We start from the raw sequence: 24,899 nt of genomic DNA, 5'->3' as shown, positions 1-24,899 counted from the left end.
TAAAGTGTGGTGAGCAATTTCTTCACTATGGTCTGTGGAACCCCAAAACCCAGGGCCGAGCCTGCAGGGTGGGGAACCACAAGAGGCCACAGGCTGCAGGCTGGAGCCCTGTGTCCCCGTTTCAGCTCTGCCGCCTAACAGCTGGGCGCCTGGGCTGGCCAGAGGCTTCGGCGTCTGCAGGGCCCATCACAGGCCCGGCCGCGCGAGCTCTCGTGTGAGCTCTCGTGTGCACGCCGGGCTTCCTGCCGCCTGCTCCTGGTTTCGGTGATTCGAACGGACACTAGGGCTCTTCATCCCTCCAAACACCTCTTGGAGGAGGAGAATACACAGAATCTATCTCTTCCTCTGCCCAGTCTTAGAAGGAAACCACAAAAAGACAGACCATTGTCTCCGACACTTCACAGGGGTCTGGTGACAGGGGGTGGGGTGGAAACTGCCCAGAGGGAAGAGGAAGAAGGGTCCCCAGCTATTTAAAGGACCCGCTGGGCTTGGACTGGATACCTTGGCAGCTGGTGACTCACTTCTCCGGGGAGCATCTCAAAATGAAACTTCCATTCTTTTGTACAAGGGCTGAGTTTCTCAGGATACGAGACACGCCCTCCTCAGGGCTGTTTCCTCGGGCGAAGTGAATAATGTCACCGTCCCAAGTCCTTATCTGCATTTTAAAGCTGGAGGGGAAATGTCTATCTGAACTTCCACACTGATTTCTCTGTGATGTTTACCCACAGCCTCACTAAGGGAATATTCTTTTTTAACAAATTAGACAACATCGCCCTTGAAAAAAATGTGTGAATTCAACGAGATAAAACTATGACCCATTTCTGGCTTCCTCGTGTGTCCCTGGACCCAGTTCTACCCCTCTGTCTGTCCTCCAGGCTGGCACAGTTCCACACTCAGGAGGCACACACGGCACAGAGTCACCCACACAGGGGTCTCCACCAACCTGCCCAGGATTCGCCTTCTCAGTCATCACCAAGAACATCGCTGTGCAGCAACTTACAGGCTTAGAGGAATGTCTGACCTGCTTTCAGGAAACACAGATTTAAGGATAGAAAATGGGGGGGAGGTCCCCCAAATATTGCTTTCTTGTCCTCAGGCACATGGCGTTCAATCGCCAGGCCCAAGTCCCCAAAGTGATATCTCCAATCAAGTTTCCATATAACAAAACTCCTTCCACCTGCTTTAAAGGCGAACCTAGAAGGTCGAACCAGCCCCCCCAGTTTGTACAGATAACGGCAGCAGGGAGAAATGAAGGATTTCACGCTCCTACTTCAGCGGGTCGCTCTGAAGGCACCCAAGTGACTCGGCGGTTTTCAACCTTTCTCATCTCATGGCACGTATAAACCAATTACTAAAACTCTGCGGCACATCAAAAAAAAAAGATTCTTGTCCGCCTATCTGACCAAAACAATAGGTATGATTTTGATTCATTCGCACCGGATGGCTATTGTGCTGGCTGCTGTCACGTCTTTATTTGACATTCTAAGGGAAAAGAGGTCCCGGCCCTAGAAGCCAGGCATGGGCTGCTTTGAGTCTCCTGCAGCCCACGGGTGGAGAATCAAACTTCAGACAATGTGAGCAACTTTGCAAAGATGCGGTTATTCCAGACGCTACAGTGTAGCTCCATAGTCCCTTCCAGCAACAGGGACACCCCGGGAGACACCACAGGCTCCCTCTTCTCCTGGGACAACGTGCTGTGTTTCCTCCAGAATCCAGGCTGGGCTATTGCTAGTCGCCTCGCCTACATGCGTGTCCATGTTCCCAAACACATTCCCCTCTGGTCACCCACGACAGACAGGATCCCTCCATTTAGAGGGGAGAAAGACACAGAATCCAATCTCCACATTTCTGCTTAAAGATTTCAGGGAGACACACTTAGGCAAGGCCCAGTTAATACTCTCATAAAACAAAACGATATACGGCCTGGTTTAAAAAAAAAGTTCCCAACATGGAGAAGGGCTGGTTACCAAATTCAAGGAAGATTTGCAGACTTCACCTCTAAACTTCCCTTCTGGGACGCTCCCCAGGGACACGGGTGGGGGTGGAGAACAATCACACTTGTGACATCGGGAGTCCCCTTTAGCCTCCATCTGAATGTCATACTGTCCCCGGCCCCCAGCCCCCAGCAAACAGCCACACTGTAGTTCAGTACGAAGCAGCAGGTGCCTGTCCCAGACCCCGTGGCTTTCTTCTCCAGCAGGGCTGCAAAGGGGACCACTGGCTGGTACCACCTGTGGGCGGGCTAAGGGCGCAGTGCGCGTTCGGTCCCATGGACCGGTCTTCCTGCAGAGGCTGGTGGGTGTGCACGTCTGCAAGCAGGTCCCCAGTTCTGGGCCCTGGTTTGTGGCCATTCAGACGCCATCTCGTCCTACCACTTCCTTCCCTGTCGCCAAGAGACAGCGAGACAACGACAACCTCTGACACGCTTTGTCACTGCAGGCACCCAGGAAGGCGCTGCTCATGCAGACCACGGTACACTTCTCGGAGACAAAGGGCGTCCCCCGGGGACTCCTCCCACCCTCCTTCCTGTACCAGCTGTCTCTGGACACGGTCATCTCTCAACAGCAGTGCCAGGGTGGCGCGGAACAAGGAGGCCCCACGGGCCTCAGGCAGGAAAGACGCCTTCCCGGGCGAAGGTCCTGAGCGGGCCTCAAAGCTGGGGCAGTGAGGAGGGGAAGCGGGTCTTCCCTCCCAGGTCACCGAGGTCACTGACACTGCTCTGCACAGCACGGGAGAGCAGAGCGAAGTCACCGACTCCTTTTCTCCATCGGGCTCCGCCTGGCGTGGAGAAATTCCTCTGTTTCAGCGATGGGCTTTCTAGCCGACTTAATTTTTAATATGATCAACATCTGCCTCTTTGTGCGCAGGTATTAATACTTCCGTGGGAAGTTACGCGGCTTTCCCTGACCATCTGAAGGTGGAATCCCTTATCACAAAGTCGCGTATTTTTCAGGCACGCAACGCTAACTGTAAGAATTCGAAAACTGGCCCCGTGCTCCCTAAGAGGTATTGCATATTGACCACACACACACAGTCTGTATGTGCAAATGTACTGCGTTGGTTCTGAGCATGTTCCCACTTTGGGGATGTCTGTCCATATTTACAGGCTGTTGGGGGAATGTATAAATCTTGTGTATTGAAATATTGCCTGTGTGTGTTCCCACACCCTGCAGGGGACACGTCACGAACACGCACTGTCTGGCACGAGACCCTTGCTGCTGAGCAAATGGTCACGGAAACAGAAGTGACGAACCAGGCAGTGCATTTGTGGGAAGCAAGAAAAGACCTTCAAGTGGAGCTTAGTACCCACTGCGCGTGGACGGGTAATGTTTTCCACCTTAGAGTCCCTGGTGCCCACATTAATAAAGTGCTTCAAGATGACTGCTCTTTGGAAATTTAGGGCCTGTCACTTTAAAACTCAGCCTGGACAAGCAGACCACATAATCAAAGCCAATACAATTAAGACAAAGGCTTATTGAGGTGGATCACTCCGGTCGTCACACCTGAACTGAATGATGCTCTCCAATCCAGGACCTCTGGCCTTCGCTCCAGACTGATTCCTGGACGTGCCCACCTGGAGGTTTGACAGGTATGGGCAACTCTAGGCGACAAAGCAAAACTCCTATCTCACACCATGAACCTGCCCCACCTACACGAAGGCCTGTTCTAGTGAACAGCACCTGTATTTACCCTGCTGTTTGAGCCCCAAAGTGGGGAGACAGCCTCAACCCCTTCCCTTCGCTCGCTGGTTCCAGAGACCCTGGCAGGAGACCACGGGCGCTCGGAGCAACGGCTTCTGCAACTACGCGGTGGCCCTGCATATTTGTTCCATCTTTTATTTTTTCAGATCCTCACCAGAAGATATTTCTCTATTTATCTTCAGAGAGAGTGGGAGGGAGGGAGGGAGGGAGAGAGAAACATCAACGTGAGAGAGACATCAACTGGTTGCCTCCCACATGACCTCGACCAGGGATGGGGACCGAACCGAAACCGAGGTATGTGCCCTTGACCGGAATCGAATCCGCAACTCTTTGGTCCACATGACAACGCTCCAACTGCTGAACCTTTGGTCCACATGACAACGCTCTAACCACTGAACCAAACTAACCAGGGTGTTCCATCTTTAATTAGAAATAGCACTTAAAAAGATGGACTCTGACTTACAATGAAGAGGGAAAAACTATGTTTATTAAATCTGAAGTCACCATGAATGTAAAGCATGGCCGTGAATGAATCTGCCGAGAAACCCAGCAGGGTCCGAGCTCCTTCTCCTCCTGCAGCGCAGATGTGGGGCGCAGAGCAGGGCTTTCAAATGTGGGTCACGACCCGCTCATGAGTCATTCAGTCAAGTGGATGATGAGCGTTTTTTTAATGAAAACAGAACAGATCATCACAAGGAGTAAGAACAAATACTGTTTCAGTTATGGAGGGGGGCTGGAGGTACTGATGGTGTTTGTGTCCATACCAGGGAAAAATTAAATGTATTTCCTATCCCGAATGACAGTCGAGATTCAAAGCCACTGACCCAGAGTGAGTTGCTGAGCCTTCTAGGGAACTGGCCCTCGTCTTTTCAACAGACACTATCATTCTGTGTCAGCGAGTAGACTCAAGTGAAAAAAGTTCACTTTTTTTTTTCAGCTACAAAACACTGTATCATTATTTTACAGTTGCAGCATTTGGGTTGCAGTGCATGCCCCCAGCCCAAAGCCGCTGGGCCGCTGGAACGCGGAGTCTGGAAATGGGGTCTCCTAAGGAGAGCAAGAGGCGGGAAAAGCTCCCGTTTCCTGAAATGTTTACAATCTCCTTTGTAGGGCCTAGCATACGTCCTGGGGAGGGGGGTGCCCAAGACTAGATGGGAGGGGCAGCATTTCTGTGTTACTGCGGGGACCTCGTGAAAGAATCGCTCAGAACAATGACTAGGAGGGGGATCCTGTGTGAGGCCACTGCAAGCCCGTGTGCGGCCATGCGCGCGGCACAGCTGTTCAGGGGCACTGGACTTGGACTAGCCAGCAAAGGGGAATGGGCTAGGAGGAAAACTACCCCCCTCGTTCCTCGCACACTCACACTGCCATGAACCTGCCCCTGGGAAGGAGAAGGACCCTGTAGGAATACCTCTTCCCCGAAAACGAGGGGCTCTAAGACAAAGCCATTTCTGCTGGGAGCACAGGATTATTTCTGAGGACTCAGTGATACTAGGACAAAAACTTCATTTTACAATGACACGTGTCACCTGCAGGTCAGCTTGCTGGGAGTTTGTTCCCTGCAGGGCTCCTGGGTTTTCATGGGTCAGCCCAGCCCATGTGCTGGCCGTAGGCTGCCCCAGACTCGCAGATGCACAAAATCTGGCCGCGGTCTGAGGTGCTCAGTGAGACTCACTGGCTCACCTGGGAGCGCAGGGCGCAAGTGCTGGCTGAGCAACTGAACACAGACACACATGTGTCATGGTCTTTGCTTCCTCTGGGACTAGTTCCCGCCAGGCGACGGGAGGGGTGAGGGTATGACAGATGCAAGCGTGCAAGAGGCAGACAGTGATCACGCGGAAATCTGTGAGGGGGCGATGGAGAACGCTTCAGTCTCTGCCCATGGAGTTCCTGCCAGAGAGAGTCAAACAGATTGAAAAAGTGAGCAGCCATCACCTGGGTTCTGGCATCTCGCCAGGTAGCTTTTGCTTACCTCTGATCTTAGTTAAAAGCAGGTGCCACAGCAAAAGTGTCTTTCTTATAATAATCTTGACACAATGGGGATGTTTTTCTAACAAAAATACATATTTGTTTGGAAGAGCTCTACAGAATCAGGACAGGGAAGGACCTTGGATATCATGAGACTCAGAGGCTAGGACCCAGAGAGGTTAAGTGACTTACCTAAGGTCACACAACTGACAGTATTGTCTAGACTAGGACCAAGACTAACCAGAATCTCCCAAGATAAAATATGTTTATCATGGTGCCTACTACCATGTTTTTAAACAGATAACATTCCCTATGCCTCAGGACTAAAGCTTTATCACTGTACCTTTCTAATTCCCTAGAACAGGAAGTTGGGTATATAATTAAATACATTGTTTAAAGGCTGTTCATCAATTAAATGGAGAAAACAGTACCCACACATCAGGATTCAAAAGGAATTTCACCCTGGCCAGTGTGGCTCAGCTGTTTGGACCCTTCCTGTGCACCAAAAAGGTCACAGGTTTGATTCCCAGTCAGGGCACATACCCTGGTTGCCAAGAACCAGTGGATACCCCCCCCCCCCGCTCTCTCTCTCTAAAATCAATAAAAGCATACGCTCCGGTGAGGATTGAAAAAAAAAAGGGGGGAGGTAGTAGTGGTTTACTCCCTGATAGAAAGTAAGTAATTTTATCTATGTTGATAGTATGTTGCTTGAAATTGAAACATAAATATATAGACACATAATCATCTCATGCCTAATTGATGGTAAATAAGAAGTAACATTGTAGAAATATATAATTTGCATTGAAACTTCAGGTATTCCAATTTACAAAGACTAATTTATTTCAAAGAATGAGGAAACTGAATTACTACTACACCTGACATCAGCCAAGGATTTATGCCCAGAAAATACTTTTTCTTTAGTATTTATAAAAACTAGATGAGAAAAGCATATACACTAACCAAGGTTTCAAATGAGGAATAACAAAGTGCAGTGTAGGCAGCTTCAAATAGGGCTCTCCATGGTGAGAAATAAAGTCCACACAGAAGCATCCAAGCAAAATGTTCACCACACACACACACGCCTAACAGATGGATTCCAAAAAGCACTAAACATTCCATAAGCCAAATGCACAAAAGTTAGTAATAAAAGATGATGAGCATTCCTGGCTGCACGACCCGTATAAAGGAGCACAGCAGACCCCTCTCTGCGCTGGCCTCTCATCTCACTCAACCTCCTCTTCCCAAACATGTGCTCACCAGGCCACCGCCCTGCTCTGCAACCAAATCACAACACCCCAACGCGAGGAGTCCACCACGGCCCCAAACCCTTGACTGACAATATCCGGTCTGCCTTCCAGCATCTCCCGGAGTGGGTTTTCAGCCTCAGCCCACAGCTGGTAAAGAAAGGCCAGAGAAGAGCTCATCAGTACCAACTCCCCAGCTGTGACCTGGCACGTACAGGAATCAAGAAGATAAATCCCAGCCCTAATGTGTCTAATTTAACACTTGGGAGAAAGCGGCATCTGGGGTGGGCTCCAAGCAGGACCATGTTGCTGGATGGGTCTGAGCTTCCCATACTGAGTGTTAAAGCCAGCGACAGAGGGACCCTCCGGTCTCCCACCAGCTCAGCAGAGGCATTGTCTTCTCCAACGAGGTTTGGGGAGGGAAAATGACCACCAGCACCTACTCGTTACACTTTGAAGAGAGGGACATCTGGAACCCCTTGCCAAAGGTGGGTGCAGAACAAACTATTGTCTTGTGAACACAATCCAGATGGAAGCTAATGTAAAAATCGGAAATGACTGTATTTAATCATGCAGTCCTCTCATTGGACTTCGAAATCCTATGTACCTAGGAGAAGTTGAAAAAAAAAATCCCCTATAACTCCCTGAAAAAGCTTTGCAGATCTTTTAAATCACAGGCAAATGAATTTTAGAACATAAGCAAATACCTACACATCTTCTAAATCACTAGATCCGACCATAGCCAATTAAAAAAAAAAAAAAAAAAAAAAGTGCGCCCATCTGCAGGACGGGCGTTATAAGCAATAAACATCCTTGGTAAAATCCATAATGCTCTCTCTCTGTGAAATCTTCTGAGACGTTCTAATTGCCTTTGGCTGCTGCGGGCTTGTCAGAGAGCCCGGCTTGCTATAATCGTCACAACCCTAAAAGGAGTAACTGTCAAGGGGCGACCCAGCTGAAACCAAACAACAAAAACGGGAACTGTAATCGGCCCGAAATGGGAGGAGGGAAAGGAAGGGAGACTCCGGTGTTCATCCGTCAACATTAATGTCCTTTGTTGTTTGTTCACCTTTGCACAGAGCAGCGCGCGCTGCCCGGCTCCTCTCGCAGCGAACGCGGGTGTCTGGGTAATCCCGTCCTGAAAGCGGTGTCCTTGCGGGAAGACCCAGGCTTTCCGAGCCCGGTCCCCAGCACCGCTCCACAGCTGTCCCCCATCACCACCCCCACCGCGCTCGCCCGGGCCAGAGGGGGCCAGAAGTAAAAACGTCGCTGAAATACCCGTTCCCCTTCAAAGAGCAAAGAGCGGAGCCGCGCAGATGCTGACATGTACCAGCGCCCTGCCTCTCGGACACAGTCCCCTGAACCCGGGACGGGAGGGAGGAGGAGGGGGAGGCTCCGGCCGGGCTCCGGCTGTCACAGCGGCTCTAGAGCGCGGGGCCACATTCCCCGGGGACGTTGACCGGAGCCACAGGGAAGCTTTGCGCCTCCCTTCTGTTTTGGGGGTGTTCTCTCCGCGCGGCGGTTCTTGTCTCCCTTTCCAATCTGGGAAATCGTCACAGCCCGCAGCGGTGGTGGGGAAGAAGGGGAAGGAAGAAGAGGAACGCCGTCCACCCTCCTCTTCCAACTTGACACACACGCCCCGTCGCCGCTCCAAACTCCGCAGGCAGAGCCCGCAGCGGGCAGCTGGCCGCGCGCTACCCCCGGCCGTCCCTGGCGCCGGAGCCCCAGAGGGCGGTGGGGAGCGAGACGCTGGCGCGCACCCCTCGGCCGGGGGCTGGCTCCCCCAAGCCCGAGCCCGCAGCGCGATGCGAGCAAGAGGCGTTTGCAGCGGGCAGAGCGCGAGGGGCGCGGGGGCAAGGACGCGAAATGCGCACCCGCTCGGCCCGAGCGGAATGGAAGTTGGCCCCGCGGAGACTCACCCACGCCGTATTTCTCGTGCTCCGTAGGTATCCACATGGCTAACGAGGGCTCCCGGGGCTTCGGGCTGCTACTCCCCGCGCCCCTTCTCCAGCTCACAACAATGCACAGCTGCCGAAGAGCGGCTGCAGCGCTGGAGCCCGGCGACTCCGCGCGGGCGGCGGGCGCTGGGCTGCGCTGCAGGCTCCCGAGCCCGGGTTGACACCGCGCGGCCCAGGCTGCGCCGCCCGCCGCTGTGCCGGCGGCGGCTGCTCACAGTCCTCCGACGCGCTCCCGGGGACCCGGCGGCGCAGTCATTGTTCTGATTCACTGAACTAAGCGAACACGCCGGGGCACTCTCCGGCGCACCCCCGCCCGCCAGCGCCCGCTCCAGCCCTCCCCGCCCAGAGCCCCCGAGGCACCCTGGGAACTGTAGTTCTGGGCCGCACCATCATGGAAGGGGGCGAGGCTTGAGCTGCTGAGGGCGGGGATTAGGCTTCGTTCGCTACGTCCTATTGGTCCAGAGCGTGACAGCACGACGTGGGCGTGGAGGAAACGGCGCGTTGACGGGGAGTGCGCCTCCAGTCGCGTTTGATTGGTTCCTGTCCGCACCCGCTCCGCCCCCCGGCCCTCCCTTTTCCTCTCCGCGGCGTAATGGCTGCTCCCAGGACCCAGGAGGCTGCTCCGGGAGGGGAGGAGGACGGTGACCGCGATCGCGGCGGAGCCGGGCTTGTCAGTAGCGAGGGTGAGTACGGTGCCCCCGAGGTGCAGGTGATCTGCGTCTTGGTCTCGGACCAGCGTGCAGCTGGCCGCCGGGCGGACCCCACGAGTCTGCCCGCTCTGGGGCCACCTGGGCGGGAGGGGCCACGGGCGGAGCTCAGAGGTACCGGTGGGTCGGAGGCGGCTCGTTGGTGCTGCTGTCTGGGGAGGGACGAGAAAAATGGATGGCCCGGCCTTCGGGCAGCCAGGGGCGTTTGGAGCTCCCGGCTGCTGAGTGGGTGTGGGTCAACTCGGGTTCGCTCGTGTGCAGTCATCACGCTGGGATCAGCCCCTCTTTTTCTTGGCGGGTAACCTGTCCCCGCTTCGGTTTGCTCGGTTTGGCCTCGGGAGATACGTTTTATTGGGGTTCGGGCCGATTTCCAGTTGCAGACTGGTCCCTGCTGTCGGGTCTGCAGATATGCCCAGTTGCTGGCTGGAGCGGCCGTGGAGGGTGTGCGCGCCCCTCCCAGCCTACCCGGTCGCCTGTTGAGGGCCCCAGGTGTTCAGGATTGAATGTGGAGCCCGGGAGGTCTTCCCAGGCGGAGCCCTTAGAGAAAGAAAAGAAGTGGTCACTGCACGCTGCGAGGTGGTCATGAATGTCACAGCTACTTTGGCTCTCTCTACCGGACTCTGATCCTCGGTGAGATCAAAACCCAGCCTTGGGAAGCTGCAGGGGGTTGTGTTTAGAATTCCTGACCCCATTCTTTTACCTTTGGTCCATCCCCTGCCCGGATTTCTTTGCCTCCCTTCCCCCAGGTGTTCAGGATTGAGTGTGGAGCCTGGGAGATCTTTAATCATTATCTTCTTGGCCCCGATAGGTAATTTAGCACAGCAAGTTATATTTTTATGATGGACATGGTTTGGGGCTTAAATTTGGTTCTCAACCCTTGTTGAGGGTGTTTTGTCCTTTCGTTGTTACTGCTTTCTGGATTAAACTGATATTTAGTCTTAATTTTTTATCTGAACAGTGCAGGGATGAAGTGCAGTTACTTCCCATCAATGGAACTACCTGGCCCTGCAATAATTCAGTACCTCTACCAAGAAAATCTTTGTGGATTCCTGAGTTAAATGTTGGGTTGTACCCACATCCTAGACAGTTCATCCCTGGGGTGGCCATACAGTCGGCTATTAATATAATGGTAACAGGCTTAACATTTTGCAGATTCTCCACAAGTCCCAGAGGGCTATCAGTTTACAGTCTACAGATGGAATCTCTGATGAATCTATCTCGCAGATTATCTCCTAAGGAAGGAAATAGGTATGCCTTTCAGAAGCACTGAGGAACAAGACATCACTAGTTATTTTTAAACTATAAAAATTTTTATTGTAAACATTTCAAACCATTCAGAAGTGTGGAAGGTAAAAAAAGAAAAGAACGTTCCTCCACCACACAATCCCAAAGTCACAAGTGTCAACTACGGTTTGGTGTGTGTTCTTGTTGACATGTTCCTAAGGCACACACCACAATGGTTTTGAATTTTTAAAAATGAAAAGGGACCGTTCTGTATCAGATCAGAATACTACAGTCTTGTTTCTCCCAGTGATCTGTTGTAGACTGTTGTCCCCGTCTCCTAAAGGACTGTGCTCCCCGTACTACATGACATGGGAGCACCATGCTTGAGCCGATCCCGTTTGTGAGCTTATGGTGGGACCTGAGTGCTTCAGTAATGATGTAGCTTGATATGCGTATTCTAGGCCACTGGGTATGAATTTCTTAACAAGTTGCTAGGTCAAAGGTTACACATGTTAAAAAATTCTGGTAGGTGTCAGATCTTCCTCTTGAAAGGTATCAATGTACCTTCCAACCAGTAATATATAAGTGTCCCTTTCCCCATCTCCTCACCAATCTAGGACCAATGTTTAAATGATTAGTAGATAGAATTGAGTAACTAGAAATCTTCATTTTAGGTTCCAATTTATGTTTTTTTTTAATCCTCACTTGAGGACATTTTTGCATTTATCTTCAGATAGAGCAGGAGGGAGAGAGGGAGGAAGAGAGAGAGAAACATCGACTGGTTGACACCCACACGACCCGGGGGCCAGGGACAAACTGCAACCAAGGTACGCGCCCCCAGGGGAAACTGAACCCGGGTCTCTCTGGTCCACCGGCCCATGTTCTAACCTCTGAACCAAACCAGCCAGGGCAGGTTCCAATTTGTTTTCAACAAAAGTATTGAGAAGCAGTAAATTTGCAGCATCTGTAACATTAAAAATATTCTCTCTCTGGCTCAAAACTGCTCCGAGTTCTCACTAATTTGTAGCAGTCAGTGGGACAGTTTAGTGGTGGGTTTTTATTCTGTTCTTTTCTTTTAATCCTCACCCAAGGACATTTTTCCACTTTTTGTTCAGCTAGCTTGGGAAGGAGAGAGAGAGAAACATCGACGTGAAAGGGACACATCGAGTGGCTGCCTCCCACATGACCCAACCAAGGCTGGGGACAAACCACAACCGAGGTACGTGCCCTTAGTAGGAACCGAACCCGGGTCTCTCTGGACCGCAGGCCGATGCTCTAACCGCTGAGCCAAACAGGGCTATACTGTTCTTATGAAGTAAAGTTATCATTAAAAATCCCCTTTAGCCCTGGCCGGTTTGGCTCAGCGGTTGGAGCGTCGACCTGCGGTCCGGAGAGACCCGGGTTCGCCCCCACTAAGGGCACGTACCTCGGTTGCAGTTTGTCCCCGGCCCTGGTTGGTCGTGTGGGTGGCAACCACTTGATGTGTCCCTTCACATCGATGTTTCTCTCTCTCTCTCTTCCTCTCTCTCCCTCCCGCTCTGTCTGAACAAAAAATGCAAAAATGTCCTCGGGTGAGGATAAAAAAAAAAAAATATCCCCTTTATAACGTATGACTGAGACTTTATCCAATTCTTGTCAAAACCTTCAAAGTGATATAAATTGGGGATGGAAATAATGATTTTGAAAGTATATCCATATTTTTTATGTTAAGCAACCACTTAGGTTATCAAGTATGTCTTTCTCCATGAAATCATTAATTTTTTTAAAACTGCCTCTTTAAAGAGGTGTTCCTCTCGCTTTAATTAAAATGTCGATCCATGTGTTTAATATCCTGGGACAGAAGGGACTAGGGAGTCTTTTTATAGAAATCCTTGCAGTTCTACAAGATCCCACTGGAATGGCTCACGGGGTGGTGTGCAGGCGGGCACGGCCCCTTCGCTGTGCTGCCAGACTTCCAGAGGCTCCGTCCTCTCCAGGAAGGTCCTGAGTCCTGCTGACACTGCTTTCCGTACATTCGAACAGTAACTGAGCTATCGCGTCGTCTCCGAAAGTTAAGAATGGAGAGTAAATCGGCGCAACATTTCTCGCACTTGGGATGTGTCACGGTATTTTTTTTCCTTTGGCTGTTTTTAATTAGAAGCACATCTATCGTTTATTCATTGACCATTCGTTTAGGACATTTTTTGAGTGAGATGCTGTGCCTCCATGTGCTCTTCTGACAGTCACCTTTTCCCCTGCAGATGCACGCCCAGTAGGCGAGGCTCGTGATAATGCCTGTCCTCTGGGGGCCTTATTAACGCGTCTGTGATGTGTCTGGGAGAGGGGGTAGCAGGTGGTGTGAGCTCCCCGCGCTTGTGCTCCGTGTCGGTGAAGCCATCAGGCCTTGGCTGGAAACCTGGGAGGCGTCCTTGACTCCAGCCCTGCCCTCGAGGCCGAGTCTGACCCGTTGCCATGTCTGATTTTTCTGTGCCTGAAATCATCTTTTGAATCTGTTCTTTCTGGTCATCTTTAGCCACTATTCTCTTTCTAACCTTCACCATCATTGCCAGATCCCCTGGGTCACCTGCCCTCCAAACTGTGCTCTTGGGACCAAAACCTTGTCATACTTGTCAGGGTTCAATAAAGGTTTGAGCAGAACTGAACTCTCGCCTGGACGTTGCAGACCCTTTCCTGCTGCTCTCCCTGACTTGATCCCCCTCTAGTCTGCATTCTGCAGCGACAACGTATGCATGGCTCTCCAGCATGGCTCTCCAGCGGTCAGGTAGCTCTGCCGTTGCAGAGTTTGGTTCGAATTCCTGGCGTGGCATCCGAGGGTCCCCCTTGCTTTTCCGGTCCCGTCTTCAGTGGCCCTGCTGCGCTGCCCAGCTCCGTGGCCGCACTTGCCCTCGGGCTGTGGCTTTGTTGGCAGCTTCGGGTTGCTTTTACCCGCCGGAGCTTACTCACCAGTCAACTGTTGCGGTCCAGGGATTTGAACTGGTTTGCAGTTTATCCACAGAACTTAGAACGGCAGCTATTTTAAGCAGAGGAACTGAACTAGCATTACAAACCGAGGAGATGTTTCATGCTTGTGAAAGTTATGCATGTCAACGGACACAGGAGGTCCCCGTGAAGATGGCATCTTGTCAGGTAATCACGGTGAGCGTTTTCACGTCGTTCTCCGCCTTTCCTTTAAGCGAAGTTCGTGTTGCTGAGGTGGTGAGGGCAAGAGTGCTTCCGGCCTGGACGCAGGGCTGCAGACACCTGCCAGTCTGCCTCCGCGCCCGCGTGGCTGGGCCGCTTCCCAGGGTTGTCTTACCTCCGGCATCGTGCACAGGTCCCGTCTCGTGCACTCGACAGAACAGCGGCCCGGGGGTAGACCCTATCTCGGAGGAACTATTTAAATTTCAACTCACACTGAGCCGCTGTGTAACATGAGTTTATTGCACATGCTGCTGCAGCTATGAAAATACAGATAAAGTGCTACTTTGCCGAGCTACTGCGATTATGAAAGCCCAGCGTGTCCCCTTGAATAAAGCTTGACCCCAGTGAAGTTAGGTGCTTCCAGACCTGCGCTCTGGTTCCGTGTGCACTTGGGAGCACCCGGGCGGCAGTGTGACTGGGAAGCTCGGGAATGCGTGGTGGCCGCTGCTCGGGTGCCCAGGCATCCGTGGACTCCGGGGGGACAGTGCCTGCGGGTGCCCTAGGATGGAACTAGGTGCTTCGGGAGCCTTTCCCATCGTGCTCCACCCCCTCTGCCTCCTGCCCGGCACTGCCCTCATCCCCAGCTCCAGCTCCCGGCCCCCAACGCGTGCACGCGGTCAGCAAGGAGCTCAGAGGGCCCGCATATTTGGGTTGCAAGGTACAGGCCAGAAGAGGTCGTGAAGAAAAACGATTACATAAACCTAGTCTGCCGGGTTTGGTGAAAGGGGGAAGGGGCCTCCTCCAGGACTTCTCTAGTTTTCCTGTGAAGTGAGCAGGGCCCAGCGTGCAGGGTGTTAAGAGGAGACACCGCAGGAGGAACCATTGTCATGATGACGACGCTAGGGGCGCAGTAACCGGTGCCCGTGCCAAACGAAATACCAGCCTCGCTCCATGTCGCACGCACAGCCCCGAGGAGACCCATGCAAGGGTGGCTTCATGAGGTCCCACAGCAACCACAGGAGAACGTTTATCCCGTTCACTCTGACAGCGATGGCTCTGGTCAGGCCCACTGGGTGAAGTCCGAAGCGGACTGCCCTTCGCCATAATGTGTTGCTCTAGAAAGGCAGAGTGGCACAGAGGACGAGGCTGTGTGCAGGCTGAGGCCAGAGCAGCTTAGAATCCAGTCCGGTTACTTACAGCCACGGGCAAGTGAGCCAACCTCTGACCCCGTTTCTGTTCTGTACGATAGGTAATGACCACCAGCCTTGCCGGGATGTTGAAGTGACTAGTGAGCTGAGATAGTGGCCTCGTCTTCAACCAGTGGTGGCGGTTGTGTCCGTCCTAGTTCTAGGGAAACCTTGGCATGTGTCCCCGGGTGATCCAGGTGATGATTCTGAGTGCCACGACCTCACTGTGTCCTTTCCGCGTCACGAGCAGGTTTCGGGGGAGGAACTGGGGAGCACTCAGTATCAGACACCGAGCTCCTTCGCTTCTCACCGTGTTGGCAGACCGGCGCTGCCCCCGCCGCAAGGCGCACGCGCCCCAGCGGCCAGTCCGAGGCTGCTCACACTCGCAGCCGACGGTGGTGTTGGCCAGAGTCAGAACAAGGGCATGCTTTCTTCCGAGCACAGGTCCATGGGCGCAGAGACGGGAGCATCTCCAGCTGAGGCAGGTGTGTTCTGCTGACCTCGCTGACCCGAGGCGAGCAAGGCCGCTTTCTCCAGCGACTGTGATGTACCCGGCGATGCGCCTCTGCCCCTGCCGGCATCTCAGCCGACACTTGGTGACCAGCGCATCTTTGTGAGATAACTGACTGGTTGGGTGCCATCTTTAGCTCTAGGAACAAAGCATAGTTTTCTAGAATTAAACAAGACTTAAACCTTCACTTTATTCTTGGGGGGGGAGGGGTCAACAATTGAGAAGTGGTAGAATCTTTTAAGTGACACAAGCTAATTGATGCTGGATACTATTGGGCTTTTCCGAGTGTAGTAATTTAAATTAGTCAAGACATTGAGTAAGAATGTGTGGAAGAGAGAACTGGGTTAGGAGTTGGCAAACCTGGATTCTGAGCCTGAATTTTTTACTCTGTAGCAGTGTGAGCTTGGGAAGATCATTGCGCCTCTGGGAGCCTCTGTTTCATCGGGAAGGTGCTGCCGTCACTCGGCCCACGTTCCTGGGAGGCTGGGTGAGGCAGGAGATGGGAACACAGACAGCCCGCCGTGCTGAGGGCGAAGGCTCGTCCCGGGAAGCAGTGCTGGGCCTTTGGAATTGGACAGGCTGCTTTCAGAGCTGCGGTTAAAACCCGAGACCTTGAGCAAGTCCTGTAACCTCATGATGATGACTTATGACAGCTGCTGCTACAAGCCTGGGTGTGACTTCGGAGTAAGGACGGACTGATCCGCGTTAGCACAGGAATGAAGACGTACCCCTGACTGCACAGTGTGCGGACCTTCCAGGACAGGGCTGTCACACAGACCTTGGGTCGCCTCATCTTTGGGACAGTGCCATTCTGTGATGGCATTTAGCGTTGGTCAGGCGGTGACTGTGAAACTGCTTCATGCTGGGTGCTGTGTGGACCCGAGTGAAGCATGTCTGGCCTTCCCCTTGGGGACATTTCAGGGTCGTTGGTGGGGCTCAGCATTCATGTTCAACCAGGGCTGACCAGAGAATCCTGTGTCCGTATCCCACTGTGGGAAGTGGGTCCGTCTGAGCCTGCGATCTGTCTGCACTGCCTGAGGAGCCCAGCCCTGTGCAGCTTTTAAATGTGCTTATTTTTCAAGGAAAGGAAACGCAGGCTCCGCCCCGGTCTCTCTGACCTCATCGCGTGTTTTCTGAGCTGAAACATAAACTCTTCCCCACGGGATTGTAGGGGCTCTAAATTTTGTTAGTCTTTTTATCCAAAAACTTGGATTTGTTTTCTAAGAGAAAGCCCTCAGAATTGTAATTGTGGTTCTTTATTTAACACAATTTTCTGTTATGTAACAAGCTTCTATTCACAACTGATAGCCAATTAGAGAAGAAAATACCTTGTATCCGCTCATCGTAATTGCCATTATAAAGCAATTAATAGCAGTAACTGTTGCCAAGCAGCAACTTCACATCAGTCTTTGCTTCAGCCTCTTGTAACTAATTTCCGCAGGGGGGGTGGGGAGGGGGGTCTAAAAGCTTGTTGGGATTTCTTACCAACCACTTGAGGACGGACTTCTGAAGGCTTGGTAATAGTGCACCCACCTGCAGGGAGCGGTGCTAACGACCTCCTGGGCTCGGGGCGACTTTTCCAGCGGCATTGCTCGGGGACACTTTTTATCTGGCTTTTTATCTCGCTTCTGCTTCTGAGGGACTTGTGGTAAGATTTCCTGGTTTGTCAATGAGAGAATTCACTTACATTAACACCCCTTTGACTGCATAGGGGCGTGCAGGCGGCAGCCGATCGATGTTTCTCTCTCACGTTGATGTTTGTCTCCCTTCCTTCCTCTCTCTCTAAAAAAAATCAGTGAAAAACGTAAAAAAAGAATAGCCACAGTGAAGAGGGGAAATTAGCAGTAAGTGGAATGAAAAGCTAGTAAACTTGAAGAAAGCAGGGGAAGGAGAGGCCGCGCCCGCAGGTGGTACTGGGCCTGAGGCCGGGCCTTGGACACAGCAGGATTGGGCTGTGGGAGGAGCCGCGCAGGCCAGGCAGGGCAGGGCGACGGGAAACAGCAGGTGCGGCAGGGACTGGCCGTCCTTTCCTGGAGCAAAGGGTCCGAACGCAGGAGGCGGGAGGTACATGAGGTACGCGGGAGCGGTGGGGAGGTAAGTCCGAGCTGTCAGACCTACTGTGCCCACTGGGGCTGGAAAGCGGAAGGAAGGGAGTAACAAGATCCAGGTCCAAGGCGGTGAGTCAGGAGGCATGGGTATTTGCCAAAGCTTAATGAAGACACCCGCCCCCCACCGGCTGTGATGTGCTCTTGTTAATGGAGCCAGGTGGCAGTTCAGTCCTGGGAGGAAATTCCTGAGACTGAGGCAGGAGGGTCAGAAGCTAGGAAAATTCCTTGGCAAGAGGAATGGGGAAACTGAGGTAGACAGCTGAACACACCGGCCGGGCAGTTTACAGCAGATGCAGAAGGTCACCTGCCTGGAGATGACATCTAGGCCTCAGCTGTGTTTCAGCTCCAGGCCCAGAAAAGCAGCAAAACTAGACGGGCAGCACCAGGACCAGCTGCAGAGACCAGTGACCCCTGTCCTAGTGCTGACCAATCAGTGGAGACTGTGACCCTGGAAGGGCAGACCTGGAAAAGCTGGTGAATATTCTCTTGAGATCCTCCCCTGAACTCCCAACCTTTACAAACCCTCAAAATAAAGGGCCCAGGGGTGCTCTTTCTCCCCGGAGCACACCCGTGCTCCCCCCCCCCCCCCCCGTCTTCCCCGCTGTGCATCACCTGAGCCCTGGGGCCAGGGGGCGTGCAGCCAGGGCAGAGTGGGCAGCAGCAGCCCGTCCTGAGCTAACCCCTGAACCGCCCCTTTCCTGTGACTTCCCAGTGAGCCAGAGCAGCCCAGCCAGGCTCTCTTGTTGCTGCTTCCGTCCTAGGCCCTTTCTTGTTTCCCTGTCCTCAGCTTTAACAGACGTCCTCCCAAAATCACCTCGGCTTGTGTGGTGAAATCGGTCCTGCACGAGGGCAGGAGCCCACACGCTGCCGGCCAGCCCAAGGGGACCGGGGTCGGGTCCCCTATCCTATAACAAGATTAGAAAAAATAAAATAAAATGCTGCGACAGAGCAGTTTGAATCGGAAGAGTCTGTTTGATAGGTTGGGGTCTGCCCGGCCCCGTCATGACGAAGCCCCAGCCAGCTGCCAGCCCCAAGCACCATGCCGACGGTAAGACAGGCCTCCCTGGCACACAGAGGATGGCGGGGTCCTGTAGGGAGGGGTGTTAGAGGAACATCGGAGCACAGTGGTCCTTGCATCAGTGAGAACATTATATTCAGGAAGAGACTTCCATGTGGGACCAGGCTCGGTTACAAACAGAGAAAGGAGGCGGACTGCAAGCTGGGGCCGGGGGGAGGGGGGTGGGGGGGTGGCACTGGGTGATGGAAGATTACTAACAGTAGACATGGGGGTTCTGGCTGAGCGGACTCGATGAGATTGTTGCTGAAGTCCGGCCCGGGTGATGAGGCACCACTGGGAGGGCCGGGGAGGGTGTGGAAGGTAGGATTTTCTCTGAACTGACTTAGCAGGGTTCTCACTGAAACTGGGCTGTGCAGGTCTGCAAGGCCAACCAGGAGAAGGGTCCCAAAGCATGCAGGTTTGGTCCAGGACAGTCTGTCAGTTGCAGGAACACAACCACAGTGGACTGGGCTTGAGGGACAGGACCCGAGTCACTGAGCGGCTTAGCGGAGGCACACAGGGTGGGCGGCAGCAGTCGGCCGGCTGTGGAGTCAGGACCAAGTCAAGGACTCCGTCGCTAGGAAGACAATCCAAGTGGAGGCTTGGTTCCAAGAAACTAGTCACATGCCCAGTGACTAGCATTTCAGACCCGGGGAGATGAGGCCAAGAGGACTAGGTGGGTGCAGAGCCCCTGACTTGAGGTGGCCACCTGCTGGATCAGAGCCAAACCACCGGGGGCTTGGGACCCTGCCGTGCTGATGGTGGTATCGGCTGGGGCTTAGCTCCCAGCAGCTCATTACAGTTGCCCGTATGGCCGCTGAACTCCTAACCCTGAGCTCATTAATCCTGACTAATCAGCCAGTTGTAATACGATTCTCGAGTATAAAGTGATGACACCCTTTCTTTTTCATGACTCCTAGACTGCATGGAGTTTGATGCCCAAGAAAGATTCCTGTTCTTGATCTTTTTCCTTTTGAAAGAAGCATCTTAGAGTGTATTGACAGAAGAGATTAAATTATCCTGTTAATAATTTCTCCCCTGTTGATATGATATTCTAACAATCAGTAGTTACAGTTCTGTCTATAAATAGAGCACAGTCCTGTTTTTCTTTCATGACATAAAACCCGGAGAACCTCCAACCATACACATTTACATGTTCTTAGAACAGAAATGAATTACAAATGAAGGAAACCTTTAAGCAGTGGACTGAAAAGAAATAATTTCTCTGCAGTCACGCTCGGAGACACTGTGTCCTCACTGGCTTTGTTCATCTCTGACAAGTCGCTGGGCTCATGGACATTTAGTAAGCTGTTGATGTTTACAAGGACAGATTCCAGGACTCCACAGAATCATAGGACAGAAAGTGTCATTATATTTTCTTATATGAAGAGGATTCCAAGATCCGATCATTTGCAGATACTGAGTTAAATGAAGTTAAATAACTTCCTTGCTTCAGGACTTGGGTTTGCTAATTTTTGTGAATGTCCAAGAAATACATATTAAATTGCAGTTTCCCAAATATTTAACTACACCTTTTTCTCAACTTGCCCCCTTGACATTTCACGGGATGTGGGTGTTCTGTGGAATCGGTCTGCCCCGAAACAGATGGTGTTGATGGAGAGCAGGGGTCTGAGCACCTCCGTCTGGACACGCCCTCCCCCCCCAGACTGTGCTGACAACCACTGTCTCACGTCAGCGAGGACAACCGTGCAGAGGGCTCAGCAGGGGTAGAGACGGTGAGCTTAACTGCCTGTCAGTGGCTCCGAGGGACGACACAGGTACATTGTCCCCTTTCTCCCAGAAAGCCAGGGTTCTTTGGGAAATGTCCAAGGTAACATTGAAATAAATATTTGTGTAAACAAAACCTACCACTTTAGCAAAATATGAGAAATTTTACTCTCCAAAGCAGTGTCTTTTGTTTCTGTATTCTAATATCCTTTCCGTGGTGTGTTTGAATTAAGATCTGGAAATTGAACAATAAAAAGGGAAAGTGTTCCTAAGGAACCGATTTCTGACCGACTCGGCCGGAGCCCTCGAGTCTGTGCTTCTTACCAAGTCAGGTCACCGTAGCTGTCCAGTGCATTATTGAGGCTGTGCAAGTCTAACTCCCACTTCTACCAGCTCTCCTCGGCTTCTTACCAAGTCAGGTCGCCGTAGCTGTCCAGTGCATTATTGAGGCTGTGCAAGTCTAACTCCCACTTCTACCAGCTCTCCTCGGCTTCTTACCAAGTCAGGTCGCCGTAGCTGTCCAGTGCATTATTGAGGGCTGTGCAAGTCTGACTCCCACTTCTACCAGCTTTCCTCGGCTTCTTACCAAGTCAGGTCGCCGTAGCTGTCCAGTGCATTATTGAGGCTGTGCAAGTCTGACTCCCACTTCTACCAGCTCTCCTCGGCTTCTTACCAAGTCAGGTCACCGTAGCTGTCCAGTGCATTATTGAGGCTGTGCAAGTCTGACTCCCACTTCTACCAGCTTTCCTCGGCTTCTTACCAAGTCAGGTCGCCGTAGCTGTCCAGTGCATTATTGAGGCTGTGCAAGTCTGACTCCCACTTCTACCAGCTTTCCTCGGCTTCTTACCAAGTCAGGTCGCCGTAGCTGTCCAGTGCATTATTGAGGGCTGTGCAAGTCTGACTCCCACTTCTACCAGCTTTCCTCGGCTTCTTACCAAGTCAGGTCGCCGTAGCTGTCCAGTGCATTATTGAGGCTGTGCAAGTCTGACTCCCACTTCTACCAGCTCTCCTCGGCTTCTTACCAAGTCAGGTCGCCGTAGCTGTCCAGTGCATTATTGAGGGCTGTGCAAGTCTAACTCCCACTTCTACCAGCTCTCCTCGGCTTCTTACCAAGTCAGGTCGCCATAGCTGTCCAGTGCATTATTGAGGCTGTGCAAGTCTAACTCCCACTTCTACCAGCTCTCCTCGGCTTCTTACCAAGTCAGGTCGCCGTAGCTGTCCAGTGCATTATTGAGGCTGTGCAAGTCTAACTCCCACTTCTACCAGCTCTCCTCGGCTTCTTACCAAGTCAGGTCGCCGTAGCTGTCCAGTGCATTATTGAGGCTGTGCAAGTCTGACTCCCACTTCTACCAGCTTTCCTCGGCTTCTTACCAAGTCAGGTCGCCGTAGCTGTCCAGTGCATTATTGAGGCTGTGCAAGTCTGACTCCCACTTCTACCAGCTTTCCTCGGCTTCTTACCAAGTCAGGTCGCCGTAGCTGTCCAGTGCATTATTGAGGGCTGTGCAAGTCTAACTCCCACCTTCTACCAGCTTTCCTCGGCTTCTTACCAAGTCAGGTCGCCGTAGCTGTCCAGTGCATTATTGAGGGCTGTGCAAGTCTAACTCCTACCTTCTACCAGCTCTCCTCGGCTTCTTACCAAGTCAGGTCGCCGTAGCTGTCCAGTGCATTATTGAGGCTGTGCAAGTCTGACTCCCACTTCTACCAGCTTTCCTCGGCTTCTTACCAAGTCAGGTCGCCGTAGCTGTCCAGTGCATTATTGAGGCTGTGCAAGTCTAACTCCTACCTTCTACCAGCTTTCCTCGGCTTCTTACCAAGTCAGGTCGCCGTAGCTGTCCAGTGCATTATTGAGGCTGTGCAAGTCTGACTCCCACTTCTACCAGCTCTCCTCGGCTTCTTACCAAGTCAGGTCACCGTAGCTGTCCAGTGCATTATTGAGGGCTGTGCAAGTCTAACTCCTACCTTCTACCAGCTTTCCTCGGCTTCTTACCAAGTCAGGTCGCCGTAGCTGTCCAGTGCATTATTGAGGCTGTGCAAGTCTGACTCCCACCTTCTACCAGCTCTCCTCAGCCTCTTACCAAGTCAGGTCGCCGTAGCTGTCCAGTGCATTATTGAGGGCTGTGCAAGTCTAACTCCCACCTTCTACCAGCTTTCCTCGGCTTCTTACCAAGTCAGGTCGCCGTAGCTGTCCAGTGCATTATTGAGGCTGTGCAAGTCTGACTCCCACCTTCTACCAGCTCTCCTCAGCCTCGGGAACGTGGGCTTCACTGCCGGGTGGCGGCATTGTCCGAAGCCTCGGAGCCTCTGAATTGCTGTTTATTAATGAAACAGTGAACCCAGGCATCTCTTTAATTTGAAAGCCATGTGGAGGAATTTTTTAGTGAAGGTTTTTTCAAACAGCCTAGAAAAGATTCATGGGGCCATTGTCATTCACTTCTAGTTAGCAGTATTCCCAGCCAACTGGCTGGTCTCCACTGCTTTGGGATTCTCACATTAGATGTGGTTCCACTGTTAGAATAGTTACTACCAAAAAGACAGAAAATACAGTAACAAGTGTCCGAGAGGATGTGGAAAAAGGGAACCCTTGTGCACTGTTGCTGGGATGGTAAATTGGTGCGGCCACTGTGGGAAACAGGATCGAGGTTCCTCAAATAATTAAGAATAGAACTACCATGTGATCCAGCCATTCCTTCTGGGTACACAGCTGAGGAATAGGAAAACACAGATATTCTAAAGATATCTGTACCCCTGTGTTCATTGCAGCATTATGCACAGTAGCCAAGATATGGAAGCAACCTAAGTGTCCACTGACCAATGAATGGATAAAGAAGATGTGGTGTATGATCTGCAGTGTATATTGCGTGGCCATTATAAAGATGAAATATCGTAACTAATATCATTTCCACAAAAGTGACCACACAGCCCTACAGTTCTGTTCTCCTGTTTCACTCAGTGGCGAGTTTTACCGGATACGCCTAACTGAGCTCCAGACTGTGCACAAATCTAAGAGTTTCCAGGCGAGGCCCCACAGCACATGCAAGGGGCAGTGGTTGTGTGCATGTGTGCGATACACTGTTTTAAATACTGATGTGTTCATTGAGTGAAGTTTAGTCTGATAAACCAGAAAGGAAAATTTATACATGTATCCACTGCAAATGCTTTATTCTAGTTTAACACAACAGAGAGATCCAAGGTGATCCTCACCGATTTTCAGGGGTATTTAATTTACTAGTGTAGCACTTCTTTTTAATGATAGACTGCATTTCTTTCCTGAGTAACTCAGTTAACTTTGAAGTCTCCAATGAATGCCATCTGGTCCTAACTGCAATTTTTCAGATTATTTTTGGGCTCCTTCCCATCTCACCAGGACCCTGGTGTTTCTTCCTTCCATTTGATAGTGTATTACAGTAGATTACTGTATTGTCTATGAATGTGTTTACTGTTTTTCTGTAATATGTATGACATCTTGTTTCATTTCTGAAATAAGCTAACATCTGTACGGTAGTGTTTTACATAGTGTATTAGGATCAAAACAACATAGAACTTTTCTAACTCAAAGAATTTCTCAGGAGACCAGTGTACAACTCACCTTATGTATTCCTGCCTAATATCAGGTGTGTTTGCCTGAAATAGGTAATGGGGCCAGGGGGCGAGTCTAGTCTATTATGTTAGAAAACTGGCAAAATAGTAGCTTCCATCTCATTACGAAAAATGGGTAGTGTCGGTTTAAAGTATTCTGTTGTTCTCCCCAGTTGGCTCCCTTGGGGAAAAGAGCAGCAGAATCCAAGGACTGCCACCAGAAAACATCTCGTTTCCCCTCTTCGCTCAAGTGGTTTCTAAGCCTTTGTCTGGCTTGTCACACATTAAAGACCAACAGATGATTTTAAAAGTGAATAATGAGACCTGGGATTAAGATGGGGATTAGAGGTCAGTGAGACTGGGATTAAAGCGGTGGAGGAAGACATCGTTCCGACCTCCACTGTCCCCTCCATGGTGTTCTGTGTGTGTCTGTCCCTGGGTCCACCCTTGCCTCTGGTGGAAAGACACCAGACACGTTGGATCATGCTCTCACATGACCTCAACTCGACCAGCTCTGTAAAGACCCCGTTTCCGAGTAAGGTCACATTGTGAGGTCCTGGGGTCAGGATCACAGTGTGTCCTTTTGTGGGGACACATTCAACCCCTGACATTGGCCATCGTACAACAGCCAGTGCAGAGCATCCAAACCCAGGACACTCAGCTTTCTTATACGCTTGGCGTTCCCACAACCGGAGGAAGTCGGGGCAAGTGTCATTCGAAATGGCCTTTGGGGGCACTAGACCGCCTCCCAGTTCTCTTATGGTTTGGAAGGAGGCCTGTGTGACAAATGTAGACCCCACCCAGTGTCAG

General features: G+C 51.7%; 2 protein-coding genes across 3 annotated transcripts in view; one reads left to right on the top strand and one right to left on the bottom strand.

Moving 5' to 3' along the window:
- DOCK4 (dedicator of cytokinesis 4) overlaps window positions 1-9,146 on the bottom strand; it is a 337,471-nt gene extending 328,325 nt beyond the window's left edge. Inside the window, exon 1 of the mRNA XM_036247405.1 lies at window positions 8,833-9,146. Within this exon, the coding sequence (XP_036103298.1) occupies window positions 8,833-8,869 (37 nt within the window). The 5' untranslated portion in view covers window positions 8,870-9,146. The remainder of the gene's footprint in view (window positions 1-8,832) is intronic.
- A 226-nt stretch (window positions 9,147-9,372) lies between these two features.
- Window positions 9,373-24,899, top strand: part of ZNF277 (zinc finger protein 277) — an 80,554-nt gene continuing 65,027 nt past the window's right edge. The window contains exon 1 of one of the 2 annotated variants that reach the window (XM_036247523.1): window positions 9,373-9,554. In XM_036247523.1, coding sequence (XP_036103416.1) covers window positions 9,464-9,554 — 91 coding nt within the window. In that variant the 5' untranslated portion in view covers window positions 9,373-9,463. The remainder of the gene's footprint in view (window positions 9,555-24,899) is intronic. The other variant, XM_036247524.1, reaches the window with a different exon arrangement.

This window comes from Molossus molossus, unplaced genomic scaffold, assembly GCF_014108415.1.
Source record: "Molossus molossus isolate mMolMol1 unplaced genomic scaffold, mMolMol1.p scaffold_m16_p_7, whole genome shotgun sequence".
Taxonomy (NCBI): Eukaryota; Metazoa; Chordata; class Mammalia; order Chiroptera; family Molossidae; genus Molossus; species Molossus molossus.
The sequence above is the reverse complement of the archived record's forward strand: the minus strand, read 5'-3'. Positions and strand labels throughout refer to the sequence as shown.